Source organism: Miniopterus schreibersii, assembly GCF_964146895.1.
Source record: "Miniopterus schreibersii genome assembly, chromosome: 11".
NCBI lineage: Eukaryota > Metazoa > Chordata > Mammalia > Chiroptera > Miniopteridae > Miniopterus > Miniopterus schreibersii.
Window position 1 is genome coordinate 17,515,164 of NC_138111.1, and position 25,215 is coordinate 17,540,378.

The 25,215-nt window shown below is 46.4% G+C and overlaps 1 protein-coding gene across 6 annotated transcripts in view; it reads right to left on the minus strand.

Annotated features, from left to right (window-relative positions):
• The window catches only part of PALM2AKAP2 (PALM2 and AKAP2 fusion), a 351,155-nt gene that overhangs the window by 247,073 nt on the left and 78,867 nt on the right, over window positions 1-25,215 (minus strand). For all 6 annotated transcript variants that reach the window (XM_081152444.1, XM_081152441.1, XM_081152445.1 and 3 more), the window contains exon 2: window positions 17,326-17,371. In XM_081152444.1, the coding sequence (XP_081008570.1) occupies window positions 17,326-17,371 (46 nt within the window). The remainder of the gene's footprint in view (window positions 1-17,325; window positions 17,372-25,215) is intronic.

The following is a 25,215-nucleotide window of genomic DNA, read 5'->3' on the forward strand; positions in this document are numbered from 1 at the left end:
TACGTTGATTCCCACCCTTGTTTCAGATCAATAAGCCCTGGGCTAGTGTGTAGGAGGCTCTTAGTAACATTCAGTTGGTGATAAATGCTAAATACAGCATTTCTTCCCCGCAGACTCTTCGCCAACAGCACATTCTGCACAGGCAGGCCATGGGGATTCTGAGTGGTTCCAGACTAAGTTCTCAGCCTTCTCTAAAAATAAGTTCACAGACTGAGTCACCCCTTTATTCCCAGGCTCCTCTGGAAGTTGAACAGGATGTCACAATGTCCAGAAATAGCCCTCACATTCCAACCCCAAATTGGCTTCCATCGCCTCTAAGGCTTTCAGCTGAAGTTAGTTAAGGTGCTGCTTCTGGGGTTCAGTATAAGGAGAATGATCTTAGCGATGTTAAAAGCTAAAGTTGATCCTTGCACGGAAGGACCAGAGAGGCCACCTCAGAAGCCCTAAGGAATGTACCTGCACTGGCAGTGATGGGACCCTGGGTGGGCGCTCAGGGACCTAGAGCGGCTCCCTGCCTCATCTTGTCACCAGAGCAGTTTCTGATAAACCACGGGTCTGCAGTGGCTCCTGCCACCCAGGGGACCAAGTCCTGGCACAGCTGGCATCTGTGACCCAGGACCCCCTACCCTTCTAGCCTCATTTCTCAGCAACACCCAACTCCAAGTGGTTTCCTGACACTGCTCTGCTCCTTCCCAGCCCAGTGCCTTTGCCCCTGCTGCTCTTTTGGCCTAAAACTTGGAACAAAGAATACTCTCACCCTGGCCACCCTCCTCAGTCCTAGGCTACTTTCTGCCCCCTTGAGGGGGCAGAAGGGTCCGGGACTGGGCCCTTGAGTGGGGCAAGGAGATCAGTGAGCCTTTGAAACTCAGGGTGCATGGACTACACTGTGGGGAACCAGAGGAGAATGGAGGCTGACAGGGCGGGTATGTGGGAGGTAACAGAAAGAACTAGCTCAGGGACACAGGTGATGTAGCCCTGCATGAGCACAAACGAATTACTTAGCTGAGCTTCTGTTTTCTCCTAAGTGAAATGCAGAAAATAATACTTGTTCTGCTCATTGATGCCCCAGGAAGATAATGGAAGTGAAAGAATTCTGAGAACTCTGAAAGAGCCATGAGCCCACCGGGAATGCTTTGTTCATTATTGACGGTGAGTAGGTGGACCACACAGTCAGCCCGGCTGTGGCTGAGTGGACGTTCTGAGCTCCTGTGACACAGCTTTTCCTCTCTTTTTAACTGGCTTTCAGGGGTAGGGGCTGTTTAAGCTTTCTTATCACACCTTAGTATGAAATGCTGCTCTGGGACTTTCCAGATAAAAGGCTTTGACTGCAGACAGGGTTGTGGGATACTGAGGGTCATGGGTGCTAAAAGGAAGTTGAGTGTGAAAATAGGGCAGAGGTTTGAGGCATTAATGGCAAATGGCACCCACTACTTATGAGTCTCTGGGCCATTTCTCTTGGACACAATTTTTACTGCCATAGCTGGAACCAAATAGGGTGCAAATGGCCATGGCCGTGAGATACAGGTACCAGGGGCAGATTGCAGAGATCCTGTTATGGGCTGAATTATGTGCCTCTAAACAAGAGAGATTGAAGTCCTAATCCCCAGGACCTCAGGACATTACATTATTTGGAGACAGGGTATTTAGACAGGTAATGAAATCAAAATTATGTCATTAGGGCTCCCTAACCCAATATGACTGGTGTATTTATAAAAAGAGAGAATTTGGACACAGAGACATACACACACAGAGAAGATGGTGTGAAGAGACCCAGGGGGAAGATGTCCATCTACAAGTCAAGGAGAGCGTCCCGGAGCAGATCCTTCCTCACAACCCTCAGAAAAAAACCAATTCGGCTGACACCCTGATCTCGACTTCTAGCCTCCAGAACTGACACAATACATTTCTGTTATTCAAGCCACCCAGTTTGGCATTCTGTTATGACAGCCTGAGGAAACTATTAGAGCCTTTATAATAATCCAGGGGAAAAGAACTGGGGAAGCCACAAGAGGCAGCTGGTCAATGTGCTCTCACATCAATGTTTCTCTCCTTCTCCCTTCCTCTCTCTCTAAAAATCAATAAACTATTCTAAAAAAATTTTAATTACATTTTTTAAGATGCCTTCAAGACCTAAAGGAATGAATCCCCATGGATTCCCTAAGGAATCCCTAAAGATGAAAGCAAACACTTAAAGCAATGAATCTCTAATGCTGAAGTATGGGAAATATGTTTGGTCACACCCTTATGTTTTACTACATCAGCAGTTCTCAAAGGGTTTACTTTGTCCCCTGGGAACATTTAGCAATGTCTGGAGGCATTTCTGATTGTCATGAAGGGGCACAGGGGATGCTACTGGCATCTACTGGATAGAGACCTGAGATACTGCTGAACATCTATCACACAATGCACAGGACAGCCTCTCGTGGCAAAGAATGATCTGGTCTAAAATGTCAATAGTGCCACAGTTAAGAAACTGCATGACATGGTCAGCTTCCTGTTCTCCAAGGAGCTTCTCAGAAGTAGTCCAGGTAGAGAATACGAGGGTCAGGTGTATATAAAACCAGAAGGGTAAAGCCAGCCATTTGCAGAGTGAGCAGCCACGAGTGTCCACGCTGCAGTGCAGCCCAAGCACTGGATTCATCATTTTTTTAACCTGATTTCACAATTATGGCTCTGCTCTGTTCCACAACCTTGGGCAATTTGAAAATATTTACTAAAGCACCAAAGTCCAATTGTAAATTTCCAGGAAGACAAGAATCAAAATTGCAGCTGGCCCTTTTGAACAAGAAAGGGAACGGGGGCAGAAAGGAAACACTGGATGATTCAGAGGCCAGCACGGACTCTGCCACCACAGGCCACCAGCAGCTTGTACCTGAGGCCATGTCATTTGCAAATAAAGGCACTGGCCCTATGGGCTGCATGAGGTCACTGACCCTTGGAGAAGGGCTAACTGGTGACGAATGACGAGGTGGCCGGTCAGCCGCTCTTCACCGGCTTCCTGCTCAGACTCAGTGTGTGGGGTGTCCTCTGACTCCCACTCTGACTCTCCACCCTCAAAGTCCTCAGGGGAGCAGAAGGAGTGATTGTTCTGGCAATTTCTGGGGGGAAAGTACAATAATCTGGAGAATCAGTGGTGCTTGTCCTCTACCCTCTCAGTCCCTGTCAACAGCAAAAATGCTTTTGAATGTAATGACTCATGTTTAGATGGGCCAAGCCATTACATCTAAGAGATCAGAGTTGCTGGTTTTCTAAAAACAACCTTCAGTTGGCTTAGAGAAGAAGGCTATTCTACAAGAAAATTCTACAGCAGCAAAACTCCCACTTGAGCTCTTTAGTAAACACAAGCTTCTCATCGTGGCAGCCCTGGAAACTGAAAAGATTGTCTGAGATGTCTGATTGTTTTGACTGCCAGCAAGGAGACAACAGTTATTTCTTTAGCTAACAGATTCCTAGAGCCTCAGTGGCAAGTAAAACCATAGGAGATATGCTACCCAGAGCAAAGGTCGGCAAAGTTTTTCTATAAAGGGTCAAATAGTAAATATTTTAGGCTTTGCAGGCCATATGGTCTCTATTGGAACTACCCAACTCTGCCATGAAGCACGAAGTCAGCCACAGACAACATAGAAATGAAGGGGAATGGCTGTGTTCCAATAAAACTTTATTTGTGGACACTGAAATCTGAATTTCATATCATTTCCACATGTCATAAAATAGCCTTAAAATTTTTTTCCCAACCCTTATAGATGTAACAACCATTCATTGCTCATGGGCAATTGTTTGCCGGCCCTTGGTCTACACAGCAAATTGGAATTTCCGTTCATTCTTAATTCTGAAACTGCCATATAATATTGATTTTCCTTCTTGTCTCCTTGTGGTTCTGAGAGCACACCAGTAAAATTGATCAACTTAAAAACAAACAAACAAGACAATTAAGTCAACCACCACAGCACTCGCTACCAAAACGCCCAGGCTGGGAATGGCCTGGTTGTAACTAGTGTGACTCGCAAGGCCCCATCTTGCTCCCTGTAGTGTAAGATATACGGCTTGCTGAAGGCTAGCATTCCAGTGGTATTTTTAAACTCACCCAGTGTGAACAATCTCCTTGTTTAGTCTTTGCAGTTTTATATTATCCCAAGGTTGAGCCAAGGGAAGGGGGTGGCGGGTGGCTGGGAAATGTACCAATTTCTGAAATCCAGTTGTATTCCTCCCTCGAACATGCATTTCTTCTTCTCCAGAAAGGATATGTCTAACGGTCACAAAACATTTCTTGAAAACACATTAAAGTATCGGGGAGGCACTCTAACCTCCCAATACATGTCCTGTCTTCCTACAAACACATCAAAACTTAAAACTGAGTATTTTCACACTTGCCATGGAAGAGTGAAGCACAGGCCTGGAAAAGTGGGTTCTGAACGCAGCTGTGAATGCAGAATGGCTGGGAAGGGGATGAGCTTCCAGAGAAAATACAGGACATCCAGTTTAATCTGAATTTCAGATAAATGACAAATAATTTTTTAGTATAAAAGTCTGTCCTATGAAACAACTGGCATCCTCCTATTTTTAATTATTAAACGTGATGATCCTGGTAGAGAATAGTGAAAAAAAAAGGAGTCAGGCTGGAACAGAGGATATTTAGTGGGGAAAAGCAAGAATTTGTTATAAGTATGGGGGGGGGGTACTCATTATGAAACAGTCATCCACCAAAGACTGCGAACCCCAGTTTCCTGTTCTGGTTCACCCTCCCACCCCTAACTGTCCTCAGAATCCTTGAAGTCTGGGTGCAAGGTGGGGCCAACCAGAAGGACTTACGTTCCAGTGTTTGACACAATTTAAAACACAGCGAGCGCTTCCTCGGGGGTTCCAGGGGTGGAGGGTACTGCTCCGTGTAGTGACTGTGCTGGTGGTCACACAAATCCACATGTGTTAAAATTCACAGACGTGCATATCAAAAAGGTCACTTTTGCTCTATGTTAATGTTTGAGTGCTTTCAGCTGTTAGTTACAGAGAATTCACCAGTTCATCCAGCACGCTGGGTAAGAAACTGACTGGAGCAGTCGCCCTGACTCTCATCCGAGACCATGGTTTTCTAACAGGGTCCCATCCCCATCCCAAAGGGCGCTCCATGGGCCTCCGGTGGGCCCGTCCCACCAATGCGCCCAACGTGCCCAAGCATGGCGCCACCTCACTTAGCCTCACGCTGAAACGCTACCACCCCACCACCCCGAGCACCACTGGCTTTACAATTAAATTTCAGAAATGCTGTGAGAGGCAGACGTGGGAAACTGGTGGCTCAGGGTGGGGGCTGGGCTGGGCTGGCGGTAAGGGGAAGGAATCCTGCCCACGCTGGGTTAAAATCTCATGATATTCGGTTTGGCCCACACAGTGTTTAAAACATTGTGAACATTTAAACATCAGCCGACTTCCTTCAAAAGATAGGTTTCTGGTTGTTCTGAAAAAGGAAGATGCTGGGCTTGTGTTCCCACAGAGGACCAATCAGCTGGAGCCGAGTGCTGCCCATCCCCTGAGGAGCCCGTCCTCTCCTGGTCACCACGGTCCCCAAAGCTCAGCTGCTAAATCAGCCTGGCACGCGTGCCCATCTGGTTTCTAACGCCTCATATAAGGTGTTGAGCAGGTGCCTGGCGCGTGGGAAGCTCTCAGGAACTGGGAGGCCCTTCTCCACTCCCTTTACAAGGAGCCACAGGACGGGTCCCATCCTGTGCTCGCTTTCTGAGCTCTGATGTGCCCGTCTGCCTACTGGGCGCTGTCTCGCGGCTGCCTCTCCACCGCTAAGCCATTCCGCTTCCAGCTCTTCTCTGGACCCAGGCTGAGAGCAGATGGAAGGCTGGACTCGCCCAGAGGAAGAAGCAGTCGCGTATCAACACGGAGAGGGGATGGGCTCTTCACTGACCTACAGTGTGTGTTGCTTGTTTGGAGGTGTTTCAGTATTTCCTTTCAGGGCCACCCATGTCACCTGTGAGCTTTAAGGGCTTTTTATTATTTAATTGATCATTTTTCTAGCTTTACTGAGATATGGTTTACAAAAATTGTATATATTTAAAGTGTACAACATGATGTCTTGATATACATATATATTATGAAATGATTATCCCAGTCAAGCTAATCAACATATCCATCACCTCAAATAGTTACCATTTCTTTGTGTGTCACAAGAACACTTGAGATCTACTCTCTCAACTAATTTCCAGTATGTAATACATTATTATTTACTATAGTCATCATGCTGTGTGCTAGGTCTCCAGAACGTATTAATCTTATAACTGAGAGTTGTATCCTTTGCTCAATAGCTCTCCTCACCCCCCACCCCTGAGCCTCAGGCAACCACCATTCCACACTGTGTTACTGTGAACTGGACTTCTTTCTGGATTCCACGTGAGATCATATGGTATTTGTCTTTCTGTGTCTGGCTTATTTTACTTAGCGTAATGTCTGCAAGGTAGATTCATGCTGTCACAAATGGCATATTTCCTCCTTTTTAGCGCTAAATAATATTCCATTGTAGGTATATATCACATCTTCTTTACCCATTCACCTGTCAGTGGACATTTAGGGTTTTCCATATCTTAGCTACTGTGAACATAAGAGTGTAGACATCTCTCTGAGAGAGAGATTTTATTTCCTTTGGATATATACCCAGGAGTAAGACTGCTGGATCATATGCTAGTTCTTTTTTTAACATCTTGAAGGACCTCCATATTGTTTCCCACTTTTCAGATGTTATGTGCCTCACAGTTTTACTGGGGCAAGGACATTTTCCAACTACTTCCCATCCCATTATAGGCAGCAAGTATTACCAGCCCAAGTTAACAAGTCAGGCCACAAAAACTCAGGTAAGGAGTTAATATGCTAAATATACAAGGAACTCACACAATTTAACACCAAAAAAACCCCCAAAATCGGATTTAAACATGGGCAGAGGACCTGAACAGACATTCCTCCAAAGAGCACATACACATGGCCAACAGACATATGAAAAGTTGCTCAATGTCACAAATCATCAGAGAAATGAAATTAAAACCACAATGAGATATCACTTCACACCTGTCAGAATGGCTATCATCAATAAATCAACAACAAAAACGCAGGTGTTGGCAAGGATGTGGGGAAAGGGAACCCTCATGCACCGTTAGTGGGAATGCAGACTGGTGCAGACACTGTGGAAAGCAGTATGGAGTTTCCTCAGAAAATTAAAAATGGAATTGCCTTGTGACCCAGTGATTCCACTTCTGGGTATTTATCTGAAGAAATTCAAAACACTAATTCAAAAAGATATATGCACCCCTATGTTCATTGCAGCATTATTTACCATAGCCCAGATAGAGAAGCAACCTAAGTGGCCATCAATAGACAAATGGATAAAGAAGATGTGGGACATACATATGTAATAGATTATTACTCAGCCTTAAGAAAATAAAATCTTACCATTTGTGACAATATGGATGGACCTAGAGGGTATTAAGCTAAGTGAAATAAGTCAGACAGAGAAAGACAAATACCATATGATTTCACTTATATGTGGAATCTAAAGAACAAAATAAACAAACAGAAACAAACTCATACCTACAGAGAACAAATCGGGGGTCACCAGGTGGGAGGAGGACTCGGGGGCTGGGTGAAAAAAGCGAAAGGGTTAAGAAGTAGAAATTGCCAATTATTAATATAATCATGGGAATGTAAAGTACAGCATAGGGGATATGATGCCAGGTGGGTACTAGGGTTATTGAGGGGGTCACTTCGTAAGGTTTATAAATATCTAATCACTACGTCATACACCTGAATCTAATAAATGTGCTTTGTAATTGAAAAAAAAAAGAAGTAAAGGAAGGAAGAGCCAGAGTCCTTAGTGTAGTGTTTTCCAGTTTTAGCAGAGGGGAGAGAAAAAAACTAAAGACTAAAAGGTTAACAACAACACTGGATAAAATCTTAATATTCCTTTAAATATTAGCTTTTAAGATTTTAAAAGATTTAATTTCAAGGGATCGTAGCAACATCCAAAGAATAGCAATAAAATAAATTTAAAAAAAAATTTTTTTAAAGACCAACCAGGAGCCTGGGGGAAGCCACTGGATTGATTCCATGCCTCTCAGCTAAGAGACACCTGTGCTGGACCCCAGCCTATCTCTCATGTCACAGTGGGACATGCATACTGTCACAGCAGCCCAAATCCGGAAGCCCCGGGGGGTATTCGTTGGCCTCAGGGTTGTTGGCATTATCACTCAAACTCAGAGAAAGAAGATCGATCCTGCCTACCACCAAAGGGGTTAAATTTTCAAGCATGTTTTTTGCTTAAGAAGAACATTTTTTATAACCCTCAAAGTTTTAAGTTTCAGCCCTGAATTTAAAAATAAAGTGAATACTCAGATGACTGGTTATAATTTAGAAGGGGGGGATCCCACCCACCTAGAATGTAAGTAAACCCGTTTAATTCAGCAAAAAAGTGAGGGCAGGTTTTACAAATGCCTTGAAGACATTTGGTAGTGCACAGACTGTCAAGAGCCCAGAAGCCCGCAGGTAATGACATAGGCCGACCGAGGGGAAAGGATGGGCAGGAAGACGTGTCCTGACATCAGGCCCACCGCCCTGTCACCTCGGAGGAGCGTATGGCTTTTCTTTCCCCTTCCATCTTAGGCAAGGGAAAGGTACCAGGTCGCTATTCCTCTCTTCTAGCTAAGTTCATATGATGCTGTAGAAAAACTGATACTAGAGTCAAAGACTAACCCCAAAGTATTTTTAATATATGTTCAGGCTTTATGGAAATAGGGTATAGGCTTGTCTGTGTGTGTGTGTGTGTGTGTGTGTGTGTGTATTTAATAATCTCCTTTTGAAGATTTTAATTCAACATGAGACTAATGAAAAAGACTGACATAGTAATTAACCAAGGGCACATGTAGCTCCAACACGCACCACCCCACACAAGCCTCCACTCTTGCTGGCATTTCCCGTCAGAAATAGGTCTCAGCTGTGCGGGACTTGCCCAACCCCACCGCCCTCCTGCGTGAACTTTCCTCTGTGAAGTGCTCCACACTGTGCAGCCATGGCCCACAGTCCATCTATGTTTTCCTTTCTTTTTTTGTTAATTTTCACCTGAGGATATTTTTTCCCATTGATTTTTAGAGAGAGTGAAAGGGAAAAAGGGGGAGAGAGAGAGAGAGAAACATCAATGTGAGAGAGACACGTCCACTGGTTGCCTCCACACACTCCCTGACTGGACCGAGGATCGAACCTGGGACCCAAGGACATGCCCTTGACTGGGAGTCAAACCTGCGACCCCTTGGCCGGAGGACAGACTCTCTAACCACTGAACCAAACCAGCCAGGGTGACCCATGTTTTCGTGGGCCTCACCTTGCACAGTGCGGCCTCTGTGCTATGTGTTTTAAGACAGAGAAGAGTCTGGGGGAGGCTGAATCCTTCTGAAAATGAAGGGTTGGCTCAAACAATGGATGCTACAAAACAGGGCGAGGGTGGCCCCTAGGACGTCTTTGCAGGAATAAACTCCCCTTTGGTATGCCAATGACAAGCCATGCTGGTGTGCGCCCAGGCTGGCTTGGGAGGATCAGCGGCCACCGTTAACTGAACAACCCGCGGCTGCTGCTCAGCCCCGCACCCTGCCCACGGGACGGGCGTCTGCAGGCTGCAGAGCCTGCCACAGGCTTCACTGGATCACCTGCTAGGGGCTTCTCCATCTACGGCGTCGTTAATAAGCGTGAGTCTCTCGCAGAAGGACTCCCACTGTCCTACGGGGTATCTGCTCTACCGCATGGCTTCCCGTCTCAGGGAGGTGCCCGCCCCCTAGCGCCTCCCCAAGTGTGTTTTGCTGCCCACAGTTTTGATCAGCCAATCCCAGGCACACCCTTCAAACAGATATCTTTAAGTGACCAACAGACAGAAAAATTACTTTCTTTAAATAGATTAAAGCCAGTGCCCAAGACAAACCAGGACCTCCTTTTGATGTGAGAGGAACACAAGTCCACTCTCACACTGAGCTATGTTTAAGCTCTCACCAAGTAAGACTGAATTTGGACTTTTATTCCTTGTTACCGCTTCAAAATATGCACACCTCACAAACTCCTGAGCATGTCACAGCAGGCATATAGCACTTATCAAGCCCCAGGCCATGATCTCCCTTTGCCATGTGCCTTCTACCTCTTCACCAGAAGATCTCAAGGTGTAGCCCCAGAACGGCAGCTGGAGCTGGGAGCAGCACCCCTGGGCACTTGTTAGAAATGCAGATTCTCAGGCCCCACCCTATACGGAATGACCCAAACACTCTGGGAGTGGGGGCCAGCAATCTGTGTTTTAAAGAGCCCTCCAGGAGATCCTAATGCACTAAAGTTTGAGAATCATCGTGTTCCACCATTTCTGGCAAAAAGTCTATGCCCAATGGCAGCTGCTCCTATTATTAGACATTCCGAGCCCAGTTGGGTGTCCTTACATTGTCCATTACCTGACACTAATAAATCAAAATCACCTCACACATCCTGGGTGATACGTGATAGGCTCAGATTTGCATACCTTGTTCTTAAAAATTCTTTTATAATAACAGGAATTTCTCAATTCAAAGTACTAATTGCCTTTTAAATTTTTCTGTTAATTTTGAGACAGCAATCACCTACCCAGATGGAAGTATTCTGAGTTACAATGTTAGTGACTGCAAGGAGCTCACTTAATATCAAAAGACAGAGCAAATATGCACTATTTTTCCAACGATCCAAATATTTGGACACCAAACTCACAAAGCTCTGGTGAAAATGCAACCTGACATTGTAACATTATGAAAGATCTAAGGGCAGTATCCTTAGGAAATCCAAATAAGTCAGGCGTAAGGAAAGCACATTGTAAAGTTCAAGCTCTACCTACTACATCTGGAGGTCACAAAAGGTCAACCTGTTGACTGAAAGGAATTTTGTTGTGCCCACAGTCTCACAGGGTATAAATGAACTATCGAAACTGAGAGGTGACATCTGCCTTCCAGGTCCTCACAATTTCCTACTCGATCTGTGTCATTCATTTATGTTACATGTTGGCCCCTGCAGCCTTTTGCATTTGCAACTCCTGCCCACTATAAACAATCCTTTTTATTGTTATTACTCTCCTATGCATTGGAAATGCCCAGCAGTTACTATATTCGTCTGAAATTTCCCAGCTTGGCAAAAATGTTGCAACAAATAGACTTTATCTTTAGCTCTTGGTGTCTACTTTCTGCTTAAAAGATGCATAAGTTATGATTTGTTGATTCACTTATTATAAATAGATCACTTTTGCTAGGTGTTTTCTGTATCCTTGCTCTAAGCATTTCCCATTAAATTCTCAAATAACCTTCACAGCAGTTCCATGAGGTGGATAAGATCATTATGCCCATCTGACAGATGAGGAAACAGAGACAGCAGGTCACACAGATACTAATAGAACAGCCAGGACTTGAGCCAAGGATTTTGGGCACCAGAATCCATGCTCTTCAACTTGCACTGCCAGCCCAGGGGACCGCCGTCAATGCCCACTTACTGTTTCAGTCAATGTCACACCACATGATGAGTGACTCTTACTGCCAAGCAAGTTGATAACAAAAGGGATTAGTGATAAAATGTGAGTAGTTCAAAGGATCAACAGCAGGGGTCCCAGAAGGGTTGGGTAGCCCCAAAGAAATGGAGAAGTGCCTCTACCGAGCCCTGGTTTTCCTCTAAATATTGACAGATCGTAACCCACCAGCCCCCTGGTTGGCTTTTTAATGATGACTGCTATACTTCTCAGGACACTTGCCCAAAAAGCTGCTCTTTGGCCCAAGAAGCTAAAACCTGAATTACTCAGAAGTATAAAAAAAGTGGCTAGAGAGGTATAGGACCCTTGTGAATGTTTGTGCAAGGCCTGCCTATACATCCTAGACACAGCAATGACTCCAAATGGGCTCAAAGTGTCAATTACCTGCCGGGTGGCCCTACAGACTCAGCTGAGGCGGCCCCTTCCTCAGTACCAATGTCCTGAACAATCCTTTTTTTTGGGAGGGGGGTGCTTAACTTGGAATTTTAGAAGCAGGGCATCATCTGTGTCTCCGAGATGGAAGATAACAGATAAGAGGCCAGCATCTTCAGTTCTCCAATCCTTTGCCAGCTGCCTGCCACCAACAGGGTTTACAAGGCATGTGAGGGGATAGTCCCTTTAATATCACCATTTTTGTTACTATAGGATTGGGTTTAAGTCTCTTAACCCTCGGAGGGATCCCTGACCAGGGAAGCAGGGCTGGGCAGGATCTCATGCAAATCCCAGCCAGGACTTTTGCCAGGTTATGCAGGCCAACCTAAGAGGCCTGGGTAAAAAACAGGCTTACTGGCCTCCTTGGCCCCTAGTTCCACACTCCAACCCTGGTACTCAAGGCTTATCACTGCAAGGCAAGAAGAGGCAATGAGAGATGAATCCAAGGAAACACAAAAAGCGTTTTTCCGCAAAGTGCAGGGCACAGCCAGCCTAGCCACCCACCTACAAGCAGACCTTCTCAACAGAAAATGGGACCAGATGGAGCCAAAGGCCTACTAACTGCACCCTTGCTGCAAAAGTTTCAAGAGTAAGAAGGGCCCAAAGTGAGACCCAAAAAGGGACAAATTCCATAGAGACATCTCCAGGCCCACATACCCCCCAAGTTTCCCCTTTCTCCTCCCCCCAGCCCCCTAGGACTCTAGCTCAGAAGGATCCTATGGCAGCTCCAGCCCCTATTAGAGCGCCCGTCCAAGGCTGGGTGTGCCACTAACACAAGGAATCGAGAGTCAGGAGAGCCTGGACCTACTACGATTCCTCCACATCTCACTGTGTGAGCCTGGATACCTCTGCATGCTCAACTGTAAAGAGGACATAGTGAGACGTGTACCGAACAGCTCAGAATTAAGGTAACATGTAGGTTTTTGTAAACTGTAAAGTGCTGTACAAATGCAAAAGGTCATTTTTATTATTCCACAGAGTGGGTTCTTATTAAATGACAAAATTCCCTAAAGACCAAGTGCAGATGAGATTGGCAATCCTATTTCAGCTCATAGGAACACACTTGTGTTGGCCCCTGGTGCTGGCCCGAGGTCTTGTCCATGTGGCTCTGAGGACTTCTGCCCAAGACCAGCTCTGTAAAATTTAGTTATCTTCACACGTGCCCAAGGAAGACTCTCTTCCTCCTGGATGTGCAGACATCACAATATCTTCCCCCAGAGTTGGTTTCCATTGAGACACAGCAGCTTCCTCCCCAAGGGAATGTTACTCATTCAATTGCAGCTTCCATCGGGTGTTTCCATGCACAGAAACTCAGCATGGAAGACTCTCAAAATGACGTGCACCTCCTGGTCTATCTCGGGCTTTCCCAGCTCGTCCATCTGCTTCTGCCTCACCGGCGCACACCGAGGCTGCTGGAGACAGCTGCACAGAGGCTCGTGGGAAAATCGTGAGACGCTGCTACCACCTTGGGGCAGTTCAGGATAAGAGTCAATATGGGGCTCCAGTGCCCTGCAGTGCGGGTTCAAATCCTGGCTTTGACACTTTCTATTAATGTTGGGCTCTTCATCTATAAAACATGGATAACCTAGTTCTTCCTACTTCATCAGCTTGTTATTAGGATTAAGTGACATAGTGCACGTTACAATGCACGTTGGTCTTATTACTGAGCTTGTACCATTAGCTACTGACTTAACCTGTTCATGCTCTTGGCTTTTCCTTTCTCATAATAACTGTTCCAAATAAATAATAAAGAAACTAACAACAAACAAATAAGTAAATGCCTTCTGCTAACTGGGAAGGTTATAATGTTATTTTATATTTTATTTTACCCCAGCTTCAAGACCTGCTAATATGTCTCCTCTCTGGAGAAGTGTCCACAACTCCTCAAAGTCGATGTACATGCCCCACGCATGCTCATTTGCATCGGTGCTCCTGGCACTCTACCGTCATTGTCTGTGCTTTTCTATTTCCCCCATTAGATTATTAACAATTTAGGGTTAAAAAAAAAAAAAAAAAAGCATGTCACCCAGTGCCCTGGTGAATAATGTCACTAAATGGCAATTGTATAATTAGTCCCTGGAATTATCACTCATTCATTCTGCCACAGAAGCATGTTGCTGTCTTCTAAAATCAGAGACACTGAAGCATGCAACAGACTGACAGTATAGCAGAGGGAAGGGAGGCGGAGCAGGAAGAGATTAACCAGAGAACTTATATGCATACGTGCATAGCCCAGGGACACAGACTACAGTGTGGGGAAGGCCTGGGGCAGGGGTGGGAGGAGGGTGAAGGGGGTCATTGCGGGGGGTGAGGGGGATATCTGTAAAACTTTCAACAATAAAGATAAATTTAAATAAGTAAATAATAAAAGTACAGCTTTGGGAGTGTCCCTACAGATGAAAGGAGCACCTGGGAGCAGACACAGTGGTCAAAGATGGACTTTGTGCTGTTTTTGGCAGGAAATAGAATGAGGTTCATCTTTGCTCATTGATTGGTCTCTGGACTCAACTGGAAGGGTCAGTTAAAGAGCCATAGTTTCTGGGTACTTCGTTCCCTTCACATGATCAGATGACAGGTATCCTGGGTCATAAGACCTCTCAGAACTTCTGTGTGCAAAGGGTAAAATCTTCCCTCTGGAGGTTGAAACTTGGGGACACTGACTTTTTTTCCAGGGGAAGCATCTGCAAGTGCAAGTTGAATGAATCAAGTGATGTCCTTGCGCCTGTGTCTGAAGCAGCTAGAGGGTGACACTGGGCAGAGCCCTGGGCTTCAGTGAGTGAAAGAAAAGGATAGGGGTCTATTCAGACTCTTTCCCCTTCAGACAGGTTGCCTCTGACCCCCACAGGGCAAGGCAACAGTGCATACAGGAATGGGGGGCTCGGCCTCAACACCGTCCAATGGCAACTGTATGCCAGGTACCTCACCTCCTACACCATATCTAAATCTTACAGTCGGTCCATGAGGTAGAATTCAAGGGGCCATTTCATAGATGAAGGAACTGAGGCCCAGACTAAAGACGGCCGAGACCCTGCTGAGTGGAATCCCAGTCTGCCTGCTCTGCCTCTTGAGAGGAGCCCAAGTCAGTGAAGAGGTGAGGACTGGTCCTCGACCTTGTCCTCCCCCACATTTCTAGAGACTTCAGGAGTGCTGGGCTCTGAGGACAGGCTTGTGAGTGCCTCCGGGACCCCTAAAAACTTTAAGAAGGTGGCAGAGAGAGGCAGGGTTTGCTGAATTTGGAGAGTGTGCGCTAACCCAAAGCACAACATAGAGTGAATTACTGATGTGGTCACAAGTCCCCCGCTCCCACTCCTCCTCTTTCTCCCTCTCTCTCTCTCTCTCTCTCTCTCTCTCTCTCTCTCACACACACACACACACACACACATACACGCACACACACACACAGTGCTTTCACTGTTAGAAAACCTGCACTGACAACATATATATTCATTGAGGCTGATACGTTCAAGTGAATCCTCAACACCTTCCCAGGGACATTGGACAAACTCAATTCCACAACGAAATAAGCGCGAGTATTTGTGTTTGTTCCTCTCACACACTCAAGAGAATTCCAAAAGACTGTCTAGATCTTTCTTGAAACACCACTTGGCCCCTGCTGGGATTACCCAACCCCACTTGGAAAGGGGCGGCCCCAGTGTTAGCTGCTACTGGCTCCCTGTTCAGAAAGCAGGTCCTTTCATGAAGCTCAGCTGTTCCTCGGGGATCCAGCAAGGCTGGTCGTGCAAAGGCAGAAACTGTGACAACTGTTGGAAACCTTCAGCAGCAGCCTGTGGCAGCAACTGAACTGTCTCTGGAGCAACCACTTCATGGACGGTTAAAGCAGCCTATTATTCAGTTTACATAAAACACCCACCAGCTCCATGGCACCAATAACTGAATATCTCCATTCTTATTGAGCTCACGACACACTGGCCACACTGCCTGGCCACTAACTTCAGAAACCACAAACTTCATTAACCATCAAAATACACATGCACAAAGGGAACGGGAAAGAAAAGAAAAAACAGCCCTGTTGAGTTCTGAGGACCAGAACTCAAAGATCGCTCAATAGGCAAACCACAGTATTTCAACACTGCCAACAAACTCTCTAAGACAGTTAAGATTTGGAGAGTTTGATAAAGAGGGTCTCAGAGCCACGGAGACCCGATCAAATGCTTCTTTAAAAAAGAAGAGCCTGTGTGCCTTTTCCCCAATGAAGAACCTGTCCAAAGGATTTTTAAAACACTTTACTATGCTTTGCTTCCAAACCATTACACACTATTTCTCCAATAAATTTATATGTGTTTCCAGGGAACTCCTGGACCAAAAAAAAACAACACAAAAAAAACTACTTAAGTAGAAAAATGTCTGGAGATTCCTGTATGCCAATATGTTAACAGACCTTCTCTTTTAATTGTTATTATTTCATATAGCAGCAGTAATCATTCCCTCATCTGCAAAGGAAATATATAATCCAGCTGTGGTGGCTCCAGTAAAAATACCACATCTGTGGATCATTGGCAACACTGCGGAAGCTTGCTCAAATTGAGGCAGTCTCCGAGAGTTCTCTCTTTCTCTCCCCCCCCCCTTTTTTTTTTTTTTACCAAAATACACATGGGTACACTTTTCTGAAAGTGCACATAAAATTTGCCAAAACCGGTTGCTCCTTTGTATGCTAAAAATAGGTTTTTAGATGATCCACACCCATAAGAAAGAGGTCCTCTTGGAGATTATTTCCAGGACCCAGATGTCAGGAGAAATCCCCAGACCCCTCCAGGGTGGCGGCTTGCGCCAGTGCCCTTGTCAATATCACGGAGACGGGGGAAATGAACACTCCCGGCTGGCTCCAGGGAGGAGGCTGCGCCGCGTGGCTGGCAGCGGAGCTCGCTGCTGCTTTTCCACTTAGCAGAGGAACGTTTCCGCAGAGAGCACGGCAGCCACGTTCCGGTCACTGATCCCCGGCTCTCCAGCGTATGAAGTCAGAGATATCACTGAGCACCCGGTGATAATATTCCAGGAATCACCGCCCCCCCCACCCCGGTCCCTGAACCCCTCCAACCAAGCGTCTGTTCAGTCTTTCCTCAAAGCCCAGTAGCAAGCATCTTATTTCTAAGCCAATTTTCCACATTCAAATCCCCAGCCCAACTCGCGTCTAGGGGTTTCTACCTACAGACTTGCAGAAGAAAGCAGCATAGCTGAGCCCTGACAGACTTTCATCCGCCCCCCCACCCCCAAACACATGCCCCGCGGCTACTGTGCTGGAATGTCCATGGCCCAAAACACCCCAGGTCCCCTGGCATCCCAGACAATAGAGCAAGAAAATAAAATGAAAGTGGACTTACGGCTATGGCTTGCAGCCTTTCCTTGTGCAATTCTGCCTCTGCCATCCTGGAGAAGGGCACACAGGGAGGGGAAGGAAGAAAGAAACACAAACACACGCTGTAGTCACTCAAGGAAATTGATGGCCACCCCGGGGAGCTTTGCTAGAACCCCGGGAGAGACGAGGGGCGGCCGGGATCCGCTCGGGGGCTGCGGGCAGAGCTGTGCGCGCCTGGCTCGCCCGGCTGGCTGGCCCGGGCTCAGCCTCTGCCCCCGCCCGCCGGCCGCCTGGCTGCGCCCCAGCGCCGCCGCTCACTGCATCTCCCCGCACCGCCGCCGGCCGCGCTAGTCCCGGACGTGGGCCGCCGGCCGCCGCCGGGAGGGCGCGCTCGCCCCGCGCTCACTCCCCGCCCTGACGTCTCAGCACCTCGCTCCGCCCCTGGGGTGTGCGGGACCCACGGCCGTGGCCCCCCGCGGCTCTAGGCACCGTGGGGCTGTCACCGCGGGGTGGTAGTGGGGGGTCCCCGAGGCGCAGGCCGGCAGCGCGCGGGCGGGCGGGCACCTGGGGCGCGGGCGCGCAGCGAGCAGCTAGGGCGCACGGCTGGCGTGCCTGGGTGGGTGACACGCGCTCCCTAGGGCCAGAGCAGGACGAGGGGGCGCCTCCGGAGAGCAGATGCCAGTCAAGGGGGCCTCTGGTAAAAAGGGAGGCCTGAGTACGTGCCCTTGCGGTCCAGCTGTGGCCACCGGGTGTTCTAGCCGCCTTCTAGCTCGTGCCAGACGCTTGGGCTCCACCAGGGGACATTTCCAATAGGGAAGGGCCGCCTCGCCCACATGCCTTAGATGGCCGGTCCTCAAACATCAAGGCCACCAGCCAAGCTATAGCTCAAAACAGGCCTCTGTGAGGCCAAATGTGTTTGTAAGTCCCGGGTGCTCAGCGAGGCTGCTCCAAACAACTTATTAGCTGTGAAGTCTTGGCCAACTCACTGAACCACTCTGAACCTCAGGCTCCTCTTCAGAAAAATGGAGGATCCTAACAGCTACCCTCCCAAAGTTGTCGGTAATGAATGAGATAAAGTATTTAAAGGTGCTTTGTAAAGGGCAACCTGTTCTATCCTTACCCTGTGACATTCTGGGCTGAAATTCTTTGAGGGTCTTTACTTCAATACAGTCTCTGAAAAGGAAAAGTAGGCTCTGGTCACTAAAATACTTCACTTCTTCATTACTGAAACAGAAGGCAGTGCTAGATGTCACAAAAGTGCATCTTTTGTGACAGGCCCTGGGCAGGATATGAGAGATGGACAAGATCAGTCCAAAAAGAAATAAATGCTAAAAAAAAATAAAAAAAATGCTTCTTAACATTTAGGAGAGACCTGCTAGAATCCCCAACATTCATAAGCAAATTTTCCTCCAAGAAAATGAAATAAACACCAAAAAAACCAATGTGTCCTTTTTAGATCCTTGATGCTTTTCTAAACGCAGGACTTAAGAAGGCATTTTAAAAGGTATGCACATCAAATTTCCCCTAATCTCCTCTTTTCTGGGCAAATTCTTACAACTCAACTAAATGGCCTTTTCAACTTTCACGGAGGTTTCACCTGTCATTTGATGATCCATTACTACCCGGCCCGGAGACTGAAGCAGCCACCCAAACAGTTTTGCTGACTGATTGTTTTCCCCTCCTTTTCACAGCATGTGTGGGTGCAGCTGTTTGTGTCATAAAGCCGAGCCAATGCCAGATTCAACGATCCCACTCCAACATAGCCAAACTTCTACTTCTGGCTAAGACCTACCAGTGTCTTCAAACCGCTCATTTTCTCTTCACTTCCCTCACCAGCTCCAAGTCCTCTGAGGGTGTTCACTCACACACAAAGAAAACCGTTATTACTTCAGGACAGTGACCACGTACCCAACAAGAGTAGAAAGTAACAAGTTGAGGAAAGTGCAGCCAGAGAGGTGGAGAGGCTCAGCCAATGTCCTAGGGCTGGGATTGAAACTCAGATCAGACACTGCAGAGCCCATGTTCTCAACGCTCGGAGGAGCACAACAGTGGGGATGGACTTAGTGTTAAAAGTGGTTTAATCGATAAATTTTATGTTATGTATATTTTCACAATAACTTGTTAAAAAGGAGTCATGGAAGAGGAGATGGGGTAGGAGAAGAGCCTGGGCACCCTTTAAAAGAAAGACCTGAACCTCAGGATAGAAGAATGAGGATTGGTGACACATATCTGGGTGCCATTTACTTTGAGGATAAAGTAATGGCCAGAAGGAGATAACAGAACAAGAAGAGGAGAGAGCCCAGCTGAAGAGGCAGAGAATGTACCATCTGAGAAGTAGAAGGAAAAATTAGGAGGGATGTTTTTATCAGAACTCACAACAGGAGGAAAGGGGTTTTTAATAGGGTCAGATGCTTCTGAGAGGTCAAGGACACAAACTATGAGGAGGCCATTGGCTTGGCCATCAGGAAGCCATGGGTGGCCCTGGAAGAGCAGTGTGTGTCTGGAGGATGAACCTGGAAGTAGTTACAGAGAGGAGAACGGGTGGAAGGTGGGGAGGAGGCATCCTTGAGTACAAACTAATCCTTTTAAATCTTTGGATGTGAAGGGTGAAGGGGTGGGGGGGCCAGGGGGACAGGAAGGTGGACTATGGGAAGCAGGGTCAAGTTGAAAGTTGTTAGATCAGGTGAGACTTGAAGTCCCAAAGGGAATTAGGCATCATGGAAATGAGGTCAAAGACGCAGTCAAAGGGAAGATAAGTGTTAGGTCTCAGATTAGACCAAAGAGCATTCAAGTGAGCACTGGTGGCCAGTTTAGCCTTAGAAAGAAGAGCTAACAAAGGAGGGTAGAGTGGGTAAAAACAGAAGAAATTTTAAGTTGAAAAAGAGAGAAGTTGGTAGCGAGGGAGTGTGCATTAGATGGCCTAGTTTTCCCAGCTGATGGAAGGGTCATTGGTTGAGACTGATGGCATAGCATTGGGTGAATTCAGAAAAATAGAAATGGTTTATAAAGAAGCTGTGGGAAATGGGAAAAAACTAAAAAATATGTTTGCTGACCAGAAGTATGCATCAGAATCTCCTGGAGCACATCCCTCTGAATACATGTATAGAATTAAATTTTTGTGAATGGGGTTAGATGTGTTTAGACCCATTGTATTAACTGAGTTTACTAGAAATAGACAAAAGACTCATGACCAATTGTGTGTACTTCCTCAGTGGTTTTTAACCAGCTGAGACCCATAACATGCAGTGACTGTGTTTATTCAGTGTTGTGGGTTGTCAAAGCAGGTAAGGCAAAAAGTCAAAGGAGAGAAGAAATTCAGAATGCTGGACCCGGGAGTTTCAGCCAGCTGGAAGTGTAGTGGACTCTTTCATAAATTTTGGCTGTCTAACTTGTGAATCCCTTTCCACCTTTGGGGGATTCCCATATTACGAGCCATAGCAAGAGTCAAGAGCCACATCTCATCATAGAAGCTGGGAAATGCCAGACACTTGCTTCCCCAGATCCCCTGGAACCTATGACATGGCATGCAGTCTGGGCTCAGTCAGGCATGTGCACCTGCCAAGGATCTGGAAGACACAGCATTAGATAATTCTTTCAGGACCAAGGGTGGTAGCTCACCCTTGGTCCTGCCCATTGCCCAAGCCTCCTTCTCTAGCCTTCCCAGCTATTCTGTGAGTTACTTTAATGCACTTTCAGTTCATGCCTTCTCTGATTCTATCCACTGGAATCAGTTTCTGTTGCTTGCAACTAAGAATCCTAAGTGAAACAGAGGCCTGTGCAGGTATGTGAAATGAATAGCTAATGCTTGGCCAAAGAGCATAGGGAAAATATTTTCTCCTCTGACAGCACTTCTTCTCTCAAATCTCTAATTTTAGCATTTTAAAATCATTGAACCCATTACAAACAGACGTTTATAGCCCAAAGTGTGACTTTTTTTTTTCCGTAAACTTCTATTGTGTAAGCTATTCTATACCAGACATTAGGCTATGGCTTGGTATTACAAAGAATTCATAGTCCAGTGTTAATATCAATGGCTTTTTGCCCCTCACACATTTAAAACCTGGAAAGATCTATTACAATAGTGCATAATGCATGTAACAAATCCCTGGTTCTTGCTGGGACATTAAATTGTGTTGCATAAGCACTACCCGTATTGTGTAATGGTTTTTCTGATAGATGCTGCATTGCACAGCATTATATAGAGAATACAGAATGCTAGACTTGCAAAATAGATGTTTTATTAATAAAAATTTCAAAATCTATTTTAGGGTATGAGTCCTTTGGGAACCACAAACAATCACAGACAACAGGAGCTCTATAAACTGAGAGGGAGATAACTTGCTGAGGCCCATTGAGTGAGTAAAAGTTAGAGTCTTGTTGAGCAGCAACAAAGAGTGTAAAATTTCATAGTAACCTGACGCTTTCCTTTGACAAAGTAATTTTAAAAGGAATGCCAACGCCTCTAAAATGTTTTGTTTTGTATTAGCTCTCTTCTGCCTAGGATCTTGTAGAACATGTAGTCATTCAAAACATATGCGATGGCTGCAGAAAATCAAAAGGAGGGGAACAGTGCTTGGAACCCTTTTGGCCTCTGTGGTTGTGAACAATTTGGGGAAGTTCATGGGATTTCAAGTATGTGCTGTTTTTAATAATGAGATTCAAATGATGGATTCATATAGGGAGTACCCATGGCACAAGGAGACAGAGAGAGAAGTTAGAGAACAGAACACCAGCGTGGGTGATAAACTAGGCTGGATGGCACGTAGGTGTATGTGGACTAGGGTCTTTGCATAGCAGATTCAACATGAGCAGCTGGGAATCTACCTAGAAATGAAAGTTAGTACTTCCCTGTGATGGCTTCCTTTCCTCTCCTTTAGCGTTGGCAGTGAAAGCGGACTGACTAGTGAGTCGTAGAGGAACTGAGGTGTTCTAAGGAGTATCGGGAATTATAGCTGGATGGGGAGGGGTCATTCTCCATTTACCTTGCTGGGACATTCAGATGGTCGTTGATAACAGTCTTTTTATTGACAAAAGTTTTGATTAGGATGTGGGCGGTGGGTGTGGGACAGAGAAACGCATGAGCTCTAAAGACAAGTCAGAATCCAGCCCTCAGACTCACCAATGGCACTCCCTTGAATTCTTTCAGAGTCATTTCCCTCATCTTTAATGGGGAGATAATATCTCTAACCTCACTGGGGTATTGCGATAAATCAGAATAACAGATATAAAATGCTTGAGAGTGGCCACGGTAGGTCATAATTACTCCACCCAATTATTGCTTCATTAAAAATATCATAGACCAAATTGAGTGACTTGATTTTATCTGCCCTTTTTTGTAGGCTTTTTTTTTTTATGAACTTTCGGTATTCTTCAAGTTTTTCACATTAGTAGGTACTCCTCTCTTTTCATCTTTTAAAAGGGAGGATTCTACTCTATGTCACTTATTGCCTAGAAATTTGTTCACCAGGCTCTCTTTTTAATGACTCACAGACACCTACAATCTTATCTTTTGGAGTGGATCGATTTAATAATTATAAATAGGAAGGAAGGAGAAGGGACTCTTAAGAGGACATAGATTGAGTCCTAGAAAAAGGTAGAAAGAAAGCTTAATTTTGAAGCATTTAGGAGGAGAGATACAAGCCCACGTATTAAAAGTGCTTTTTGGTGGAGTCCATTCTAGCTTGGGTGTGAATTCCCTACAAAGTGACAGAGTCTCTGGGAAGGCCAGCCTGGTCCTCTAATGCCAGTAGACACAATCGGGTCATCGGCTTCTCAGGGAGCTTAGGGGACAGTCTAGTTTGCCTTAGTACAATGACCACAATGTGCCCCGTCAGCTTGGAATCCCTTTTTGTAGTGTGGCCATCAACACTTTCATTGTTAGCCATGATTTGATAATGCCACATACATTCTGCAATCAGCACTGCTGACAAGAGAGAGATTTCCTGTGGGCTGGCAGTGGAGGGACAGTGGTCCATCAACTAAATCCTGTGTGCCCTCCTGATTGGGGAATGAATAGTGAAATTGGAAAGTCTAGCTTCAGCTCCTACAACTCATGGATGCTGAGCCTCTCTGATTCCCTTTGGAGTGTCCAACATCCTAATACTCCACGTCCACCTTTAGCCCACCCTCCATACACTGGCAAAATGGATCCAACTCGTGTTTAGTCCCTTTGAGCCTGTACCATTGAGAGGTAACAGTCTTAAAAATTGCTTCTGACTCATATGTAACCCTCCCAGCTGGGGCCTCCTGGACAAATGGCCTTTTCCAGAAGCAGCTCAAGGAAAGAGCACAAGACAAAGTGTCCATTCTAGGTCCTAATCCTAACTCTACCACTAACTGTGTGACCTCAGACAAGTCACTTAACCACTCTGAGCTGAGGTTTTCAATTTGTAAATTAGGAATAGGGATAGTTAACTTCCCCATAAGGTTCTTATAAGGATTAAAGGAACTCATGCATTAGAAAGTACTTCAAGAACTAGAAATGCTCTGTGTGCTTGAAGGACTACAGTGAAAGGGATGGCTTCAACACTGGGGCCTCAGAAGATGCTGACAGTTCAGCAGGGAAGTGTTTGGAGGACCACACAACACCCTGCAGCAGCCGCAGGCTCTGCTAGCACACAAGACAAACCAGCCTTCCAAGTTTCTGTTGGTTTCTACAATGACCAAACCAATAATGCAAATGACCAACACCATGGGTGCTCCCTCTGATTTCTTGCTATTCCTCAGTCAAACAAGTGACTTCTGTTTTATCTGTCCAAAGACAAACAGCCCCATATTCTCATCTACATATTGAATGCACTTTAAATAAATGCAGAAAATGGTGCAGGGGCCTGAGGATGAGATGGAAGAAGCAGAGAGAAGCCAGAGAGAAGAAAACAGAAACACTCAGATCCGTTGTGCCAATTGTGTGTGTCAAGCCTATATTTGCAAGCTATTTGGTCTGTGTTTACACGAATGTGCTCTCCTCTTCTGCATTCATTCAGAGCTAAATTTATTCCACGAGACGGGAAGGCCTCCTTGGAGAGGTGGGGGTGGGAACAGAGGCGGCTTGAGTGGGAGCCAGGAGCGCTGGGGAGCTCCGGCACGTGGAAGGGAGCCCCTCCGGAGGCTCCCAGGACGGGGCCTGTGCTGACTTGACAAAGGAACGTGTTTTCATTGCAGCACCTGCGCCCTTGGCTCCTGAGAAAGGTGTGAGCACAAACAAAGACTCAGATCTTGTGTGGTAGGGAAAGCAGTTCCCAGACTCCCATGAGTTCCCAAGTCTGGCCCAACTGTCCAGAAATGGATGCTCAGCAGCTCTCCAAGCCTCGGCAGTGAAAGCAGTGTCTGTCCCCATGGGGAGAGGTAGCAGGGCAGCTGGCAGGGCCACCCCGGACTCGAATTGGAGCTTGTCTTCCGCTGTAATGCCATCCTGGCTGTTTTCTCTCCCAGGGCAGCCTTTCTGGGGTGGGATGGCGGACAGGGAGGTTGCTGCGTCCCGAGGCAGGGGTTGGATTCAGTGCTGTGTACGCATAACTGGACTCAAGATCACTGATGCTTGTGCGAGGTGCCTCCTGTCGGCCCTGCTTGGTTGCCCTCTTCCCACTCGGTTACTGTCTTTCCTCCTCTAATTCCTTACCTTTCACTCAACCCTAAGTCCAGTCCTTGTTACACCATCTTTCTGCAAGTGGACAAGTCATTGCCATTGAAATAGCTTTTCCTGTGAGCGGAGAGGTAGTTCTCTGCTAGCATCGAAGGCCTCCCTGGGGATCAGGTGGTTGGCTTCCACCTGGGACTGCTTCCCCCTCGTGGTGTGGAACTTTCCCCTGTGGGGCTGGGGGAGGGGAGGCTCCTAGGGGTCTGGGATGGTTCTCCTTTGTTTGAGGCTCAACTATGTCACCACAGCATCTCGCCAGAGCTCTGCCCTGTTTTCAGC